We start from the raw sequence: 8,986 nt of genomic DNA, 5'->3' as shown, positions 1-8,986 counted from the left end.
TTATTCATTCATCAATATTCATGCATGTGTCAGCTGTTTAATTTTATAAATATTTTAATTGTTTCTGTATGAACATTATTAAAAGGCTTAAAAAAACAAACAAAAAAATCTTAACAAAATGTATAAACAATCCAGCATTTTAAAACAATAATAATAAAACGAAAACAGACACAATATTGAGAGTTACTTGATAGTAAACCAATATAATGTTCACATATCAATTTTAAATCCAAGACAATTTCTTTTTTTTTATTATTATTTCTTCTATCTTCTTTTTAAATGTATGGCCCAACACACCTCAGCCCACTTTAATTCATCAACCTTTAATCTGCTGGATTATCAATGAGAACTTTTCTTCTCTCTTTTTTTAACTGGTTACAAAATATCAGAAAATACTCATGAAAGTTTGAATAGGTTTAATGAATTAAAATGACAGGGATACACAAACAGTAACCATTAAGTATTAATATTGCCCACATTTAGCTGATTAAGTTCCGTCCTCTGGATTAAACCCTGTGTTTCGCACATTAGCTCAGTAGGTGCGGGATTTCTAAAAGTGTTGCAGCAGATTTACAGACTCATGGGATTATCAGACGGATCTGTGTGTGACATTTATGATGGGATGTGTCAGCAGCAGCAGCAGCAGCAGCGGTGCTGGAGAAACAAACAAAAAAATAAGCACTATCAGAGAAAAGGTGCATTAATAATTCAGCCTTCATTTGAAGCTGAGCCTCTCTTCCAGTATTAGGGAATCATTTTCTTAAATAGGACAAGTGACGCCGTAATCATGCTTTGGTTGCATGTATTTATTCTCACCCGCCGCCCATTGCAGGGCTCAGATCCCTTTATGCAGTACTTCTTCCAGCCAGCAGATGCCATAAATGGCAGGTCAACGACTGGATGAGTACCAGGGGGACAGTTTCTGTGTATTAGGCCACAGTAATGGTCCATAATGCTGATGATAAGAGAGTGCCTGGGTACCTGTTGGAGCTCAGAGGATGTAGGCAGGGTGCAGGTAGTCCTTGGGGACGATGCCCATGGTGCCGTTCAGCTCTCCAACCCACCAGCCGTGAATGTTGTACTCCTGCACCCGAAATGAGCAAATAAAGAGCGTTAGGTCTCCCAGTGGGCCGCGGGAACAAGTAAAACCGAGCCGGATCGAGCGCCAATCTCACATTTTTATTTGATTCCACACTGCCGCTTGTCCCATATTATTAGCACAAGAACAACCATTCCAATGATTTGAACTGCAATTATACAGGAGGAGGGCCCGGCGTGTTCCAGTAGCCACTAAAACACCGAAACTGTCAGCTTAACCCTTCGGTGGGCCAGAGACTACATAAGATACTATATATGGCCTTTCTCCCTATTTCTTCCGACCAAACTGTGGTAAAGTGTTGACAATGATAGAATAGATGAGGGCAGTCAGACTCATTCCAGTTCAGGAGCTACAAGGAGCCCAATAGGATGTGAACGGCGCCGGACCTGGAACGTGACAGCATGATGACCTGCGTATAAAAAATACATGGGCTCTCTAAAAATGTGTGCATAATTTGATCTTGTAAAGAGCGTATTCAATGCGAACCTTTCCAAAGTATGTCGCTGCATTCCCGGCAGTTTATCTACGAGCAGCGCTGCTATTTGATGTTTAATCCCTCAGTGTCGTAACTTTGTATTTTAGAATTACAGTGAATTTCTCCTCTACGATCATCACGCCGGCAGGGCTGGACCCTCTTGGTTCACCGGCCACATGTTAGACACCTCCGATCCTTTGTTTTGCTAAAACGGCGCTATATTATTGGAAAGTAGAACATAACTGATTAATAAGATAAAGCCGTATTTATTTATTTTGTCTTAAAAATGTCACAAAAAAATCTTGAAATAGTCTTCAACAGCAGCCTTCAGTTCTTCAATGAGCGCCCTATGAAGAGTTCAAAACGCCTCGTCTGGGACACAAAGTCAACTACAGGAGGAAACAATCTGGTCAAACCAACCAGGTGTCGTTTTGTCAGACACATTTAGGAGCTCGGCCTCCAGGGTTTTCATTAAAAATGAAGAAAACAGTAAACAAGGCTGTGGAGAGGCAGAGTGTTCGGAATAAAATGGCTCATAACCGCAGCTGGCCTGTTACCCCCAGAATAATTATCAACCGGCTTCATTTCTTCACGGTGATTAAAAAAAGAAACACACATTAAAAAAAAAACAGAGCATTTACTGTAAATCCAACTTCTAAATAATTTTCAGACAAGAAGGCAACACAAACAGTGACAATTATGAAATTATTCAATTATGCATTAACTATCAACGATTTTTTGTTTATTTTATTTTGTTTAGTTTAACGGACAAAAACTATGAACATAAATTACAATATCCCCTTAGAAATTAACTGAATTAGCTTAAATAAAATTATAATCTGTAGGAAACAACTCTGATTAAATTACTCAAATTAGTTAATATTATACATGTATATTACATTAATTGTATAGAATTTGTTTATATTTCAGGAGAAATGGATGTTTTTATTTCACATATTCAGATATTTTATTCATAACACTTTGATTTAAAAAAAAAACTCAGACACTTTAGTTTTAAACATAAAAATAGCAAAAACGATCAATCTTAAAAACCCACCAAGCACACAGATAAACATGACATGCTTTTACATTTATGCTATAATATTCTTTGTTATTCATATATATCACAAGAAATACAATATAAATTCATTACCTAAGTGAAAGATTTAGGAAGAAAATAAATCTCAATTGCCTTCATGTTGCATCTCAAAGATAAAATATCCTTGATTCGATTAAAATAAGATATTATTTAACAGTGTCACTATTTTACAGCACATTTAGGAAAGCTGAAAACGCATACGTTCATGTTTCCAGATGTTCTTTCTTTATTTCTTTCTTTTAAGTTTATTTCGGGCATGTGGGCACCAATGAAATTATTCAAACCATAACAGAATAACGTAAAAACGAAACAAGCCAAAATGAAGTGGTTCAGTAGATAAAGCCCAACTATAACTGAAAAAGAGGAGGACGAAGCCTAAGCTTATGTACTCCTACCCCTATTCCACCTCAACAATAAATCATTTTATACATATGTACATACATATAGACCCATTTAAGCTTGGAGCATTTAAGGAACTGAAGTCACATCACACACACACACACACACACACACACACACACACACACACACACACACACACACACACACAAAGCAGTTGGGCCTCTAACTTGATCTGCACTGGATCAATATTTGGCCGAAGCCCAGAGGGAGGCTGAAGCCTGCAGAGGAGGCACCAGCCGGGTCGCCGTCCTCTCACAGCCTGAAGGAGCCACGGAGCCCCGAGCTCCTCCAGTTTGTCTCGCCACCGACGAGCAGATGAAACATTACACAAAATGTAAGGACACGGGCACAAACACGCTGTGACATTAAAGGTTTAGCTCCTCTACCGGCAGAGGAATGAGGCCTGCAGCTAACGAGCGGCGTTTGGGCATCGAGGACAAATGAAGCACTCAGACGGTGATAAACAACGACACTCAAGTGTTCTCGCAGCACAAACAGGTACCCACAATAAGCAGATTGTCCACCCAGGCCTCATTGTGCCCCCGCCCCCCCACCAGCCTCTCTGACAGCTCAGACCGGGCTGCTCCACTGCACCTGGCTCCCTGACAAACAGACAATTCGCTGAGTGAAAGTTGGGTCCGAAATGGCCTTTTTTTATGCTCCCCATAAGACCGCGCAGGGAAAAGCCCGGTTGCGGAAAGCTGGCCCCGGTTCCTATTTGAGGGCCCGTGAAGAGAAGAGGAGGAGGAGATGGGGGAGAGACAGACGGAGAGAGGGAGTAAAACAGTTTTTCTCTCCCTTGGGGGCGTCGCAGCACTATTGCAGCGACCGTAGTGACAGAGAGTTTTATTTATCTCCGTGGCCCATCTGTGCAGTCGGTCTCAAATTCTCCCTGAGAAAGGTCTTTTGGATTATCAGCGCCGCCATTTTAATACAACTGCTACATCACAGAGTGGGTGCCAATGGCAGTGGAAGTCTGTCAGGCGTGCAGAGTCCATCTTCCTCACTCTTGAAATGGGTTCATCCAGAGTACACCTGCTGTAATAGGGACATTGCAAACGACGTGGAGGGTAAATTACCCAAATGACAAAAACTATGCAAACTCCTCGATGCCCCCGTTCCTTCTGTTTGTCGTCTCTTTCATTTGGTGTTTGGGGGCTTTGATTTGTTTAGCTGTGATTTTGTGCGTGGAGGGGTGCGGGAAGAGAAAAGGGGACATTTTGGGGGCTCGTTGCGGCACCGCCAACAAGCTGTTAAGTATTCAGGCGAGGTGGGAGATGCGTTGAGGTTGAGGAAAATCAAAGCGTCCCCTGAGCGACAGACTTCTGGGAAATGGCTGGTTTTGTCTCATTAAGAAGATGTAGCGGCACACACTTTGCATCTGCACAGTGTGAGAGGTGACGCGCGCGCGCGCAGACACACACACACACACACACACACACACACACACACACACACACACACAAACACACACAAACACACACACACACACACACACACACTCAAACACACACACACACACACACAAACACACACACAAACACACACAAACACACACACACACAGGAGTCTGTGTTTGCTGCGACAACCTGGGCAGAGTGCGGGGGAGCTGAACAGCGCCGTGTCGTGGCGGCTGCGGCGCGCTCACTCGCTGACCTCCCGGTGACTCCTCCACCGAGTGCATTGAGGGAGGTGGGGGGGGTTTGAGTTGGGGGGACGGGTGTGGGCGGGGCCGGCAGCTGAGAGCGGGTTGCCATGACAACACCTGCAGTGTACCGGCGCGATCGTTTATTTACCACTCAGGGGGCTGGCTAATGGTGGCATCCTGATAGGCCCATCGCTCACATTGCCGACCGGAGGACAGATTGACAGCTAGCCGAGCCTGAAGCGGGGGAGAGGAGGGAAGGTGACTCCAGGTCCACCTCAAACAAAAACACCTCTTTAACACCTGTCTGCACCCCCTGAAAACACACCTTCTATCACGGGGGGTACGATCCTGAACAGACCCGGCCTGCATGCCCCTGTTTTCCACCCTTTTCTCGTCACACACGTACAAACATCTCACAGATGAAGCACACACACACACACACACACACATATATATACACACACACACACACACACATTCACACACAATCCCAAATGCATACAAACTAGGGGGAGTGCTAATAAGCCTGACACATGAGGCATCTTTCCTCGGCCACCAGCTGACTGAGGCAGGCCTTGGGCGTGATGGAGCGCAGGAAGTCTCTCATTGCCCTGCCGCTGAACCCGCCGCCTGGGTGTTACAATCTCTCCCTCCCCATTTCCACTCCCTCCTCCCCTCCTCTCCTCCTTTTCCTCCCATTCCTGTCGTCCCCATCCCTCCTGTAAGCTGCTTGCATCCTCTCTGTTTTTGCTCCTTCTCCTCCATGTGGACCCACTGCAGCTCTCTGCAGTTCCTCCATCACTGCTCCCCTGATAAACATGTTCGCGCCCAACGCAGAGGATCCGTAGACCGCCATCCTGAACCTTCACTCCACCTCAAACCATGTCGGGGACAAAAAATAAATAATTTGACAGAGGTTATAAAAAAATTTGTAATCCCGTTGAAATCCATGCAGAAATATAGACGACAACTCAGCATAACCACAGATGGAAATGGCTACTTAGTGTCCACTTTTTTTTCCAAGTGGGCTTTTAATTAAATCAGTGAATTGGTTTCAAATTGGAAACATGACAGAGCATGAGAACGTTTGAAAATATCTCAGGGACGATGAGATTTAATAAAAAGAAAAACCTACTCGCTCCTTTCTAATGCACGCCTGGGATTACAGATAGCTCCTTAACTTAATAGCAATTTAAAGTGGATTTGTGTATGCCACTGAGTGTCTGTAATGATGGCTGTTTACGCCGCCCCTCATTTATAATAATTAAGCAGAATGGATTGGGGGGTGGGTTGCTCGGACGGCGGTTCTGGGCTATTGGCTTGGGCTGAATAATGACCTACTGTAGTTGACCGGGGGATGACCGCTGCCTCCTGCATGACCCCGAACCCCAGACTCACCCCCTGCTACTTTGGGTGGTAAATAGGATGTCTTGCCTGTCTATAGCGTCGTGGTGTCTATGGCCACAATAGCAGCTAGGGGTCTTTAAATGGGTGTGTGACAGAGAAAAGGAGCAAAGAGAGGGGGACAGGAGTTCACACAAAAGAATAAAGGGATCCCCCCCCTCACACACACTCTTTGTCTCTCTTGCTTGACTTTTCCCATCTGATTGTTAAGCCCACTCTTTCCTTTTCTTCAGGCCACATTCAGTCAGTGTGACCTTTGGGCAGCAGGCCAAAGTGGTATGTAAAACACAGAATAATCCTGTTATGACCCCACAGAATCGGAAAGAATTTGAGCCTTTTACACACCAAAGAATTTTCTAACTTAAATTTTTTTTTAATTTGAATTAGTTTTTTTAGGTCACTATAAATCAAAGTAAGTAAATTTACACAGCTGTAAATCAGGTTTTAATGTTTGTGTAAATTATCATTTAAAAAAAAAAAAAAGGTCTAAAAACTAAAAACCACCACAAGGTGTCAGTGGTGTCCACGTTGTCATTGTCTCCGACCTGCAGCTGAAGCTGAACGCTGAAGCCAAACATGAGGTGATGCTTGGCTTTGGGAGCAGCAGCCGATTGGCTGGCCTGTCTCCGTTCTCCGAGGGTTCTGGTTGGACGGTGGATGCAGGAGGAAGAGAGGGTAAAGAGGGGAGAGGTGGCGGCACCAACACAGACACCAGCACCGGCACTAGCAACAGCGGCAGCAGCAGCGCCTGGCAGTTTTAAAGGACCCTGGAAGGGTTTGTGGCCATAAATCTCTTCCCACTCCATCCCGCCGTTCCCCATGAGTGCCTGTGGGAATACAGGAATGTGACAGCTGACCTGTAGAGCCTGTAGTGTCTTTTGATTCAGGATACATAAATTAGAGGGCAAGAATGCAGGACAACCTTATGGTTCAGTGACGGCCATGGCCGGCAAAGTACACAGGTATTACACACGTCAGGGAGAAGTGAAAGGATAGCTTTTAGCTGATGCCATAAATTAATAGACACAACCATCTGTAAATCCTACTACTAACACCTCTGTGCACGATACAGACAAGCGACAGTATATCACGATTAGCTTAAGCAAAGTCAGCAGGGCTATCAGGGTTATTGAGGCAGTTTAAAAAAATAAAAGTTAAGAAAACAGCAATAAATATCTATTTATTTGAACACCCTTTTATATTGGAAATCACCACATTTGCAGCATTTATTTAGATTTATTGTGTTTTCTGTCCGGTATTTGGTGTTACTATATAGACTTTAATTTATTAATCTGTATTAATGTTTCACCCCTACATGAGAGGTGTAACATTTTAAGGCTCCGTTTAAAGTCGCAGTAAATATATGTCCCCCTCCCACACTCGGGTGGGGTACACATGACCTGAGATTTTGGTTGTAGGTTTGTTGGAGAGGTCAAAGTTATTTCACATACACCGTGACGACGTGTAGAAAAATATAAGTAGCTGTCGTCAACCTGCTTTTGTTATACTATTATTATTTTGTTATCTCAAAGTGAAGTAATATGTTTATTGTCGTATGTGAAGGAATATAAACACACAGTTTATGTTTTCTCCTTAAAGCCTTACTGGTCAAGAAGCCATGTTTGGTAACTTTCACATTTCTTCCAGTTTATGACAAACCAACAACCCTAAAATCATGAAAGACATACTGTAATACATGAATAAATAGGGTGATTTGTAAAATGATGGCAACACTGCTGCTTCATACTTATGATAAGACCATAAACTCGTTCTCATCTTCTCTCTCCCAGTAAAGGGTGAAACTGTGATGACATCAGAGTAATCTAAAGTGTATTCATAGTAAATAGTCACAGTACAAGACAGAAAAACAATTCATCGGTACGGCTTTTGCAACTGTGGTAGTTGCCAAAGTTGGTTGAATAAATAGATAAATATTTGTATTTTCAATGTACAGTTGTTGTTGTTGTTGTTGTTGTTGTTGTTGTTGTTGCAACTACCTTAATAATCCTGCAGACTATGGTTCAGCGAATGGTGATATGTGTGACACACTCTTCCATTTCTTTTCTGTATCATGCAGAATGTGTTTGTATGTATGAGGATTTGCAGCCTATATAATGAATAAAGTTTGAAACAGTGATGATCTAAAACAGGGACGGAAAAATTCCATCATGGTGAGGGCCGCGAAAAATTCCTCCTGTCGACCAGAGGGCCAGATTATAACTGACTATTTAATGATGCATGACAGTTTGGAACTTCTAATTAAATGTAAAGCAATAACTGCATGGCTGTAAATTAAGCTAATTGAATCAAACGCATGTATTTGATACTTTTCTACCTTAAAATTCAGTTAGGTTTACAATATTTAAGGAATAAAGGCAAACGATATTAAAATGTGGTTAATTGACCTTCCTCTTTGCCTCACCATTTTGGGGAATTATGTCGCCCAGTTGCCCAACTTGATCTAAATATTTTTTTGAGACTAATATGGCCTGATTAAGTAAGATGCTGCATAAAGTGCTAAATTTCAAGGTCACACATGCAGATTGCAGATTTGGTTTGCATGTGTTTTCCGAGTGATCGACCGAGGATACCATCAGTGCCACCACGTGCAGACAGGAGGATTCAAATGACGGCTTTGCGTGCATTATTTCCTGCTTTCACCACAGAGTGATTGGACGGAGCGCTGAGCTCCTGCAAGCACACAGTGAAATGTGATACCATGGAGTTAGACGTGTTTGTGGATAAAGTTATCAAACACATTGGAAATTGCAAATAAATCTAGGACTATCTGTCACAAAGTCAAAGCTGGATAGAAAAAGATAGAAAAAAAAAAAAAAAAAGCAACACAAGAGATTCAGA

The 8,986-nt window shown here is 42.8% G+C and overlaps 1 protein-coding gene across 3 annotated transcripts in view; it reads right to left on the bottom strand.

The window, feature by feature from the left end:
- Positions 1–401: 401 nt before the first annotated feature.
- The window catches only part of skap1 (src kinase associated phosphoprotein 1), a 42,306-nt gene continuing 33,721 nt past the window's right edge, over positions 402–8,986 (bottom strand). Inside the window, exons 12-14 of one of the 3 annotated variants that reach the window (XR_013935893.1) lie at positions 982–1,084; positions 817–896; positions 402–654 (exon numbers count right to left, since the gene is read on the bottom strand). Coding sequence is in view for 2 of the 3 variants with exons in the window: in XM_080478059.1 (XP_080334185.1) it covers positions 992–1,084 (93 nt within the window). In the remaining variant the exon portion in view is untranslated. Of the gene's footprint in view, positions 897–981; positions 1,085–8,986 lie in introns of all 3 variants that reach the window. The other 2 variants (XM_080478059.1, XM_080478060.1) reach the window with 2 other exon arrangements.

Source organism: Lipophrys pholis (assembly GCF_963383615.2).
Source record: "Lipophrys pholis genome assembly, chromosome: 1".
In the NCBI taxonomy this organism is placed as follows: domain Eukaryota; kingdom Metazoa; phylum Chordata; class Actinopteri; order Blenniiformes; family Blenniidae; genus Lipophrys; species Lipophrys pholis.
Note: the sequence above shows the minus strand (reverse complement) of the source record. Positions and strands in the feature narration are given on the sequence as shown.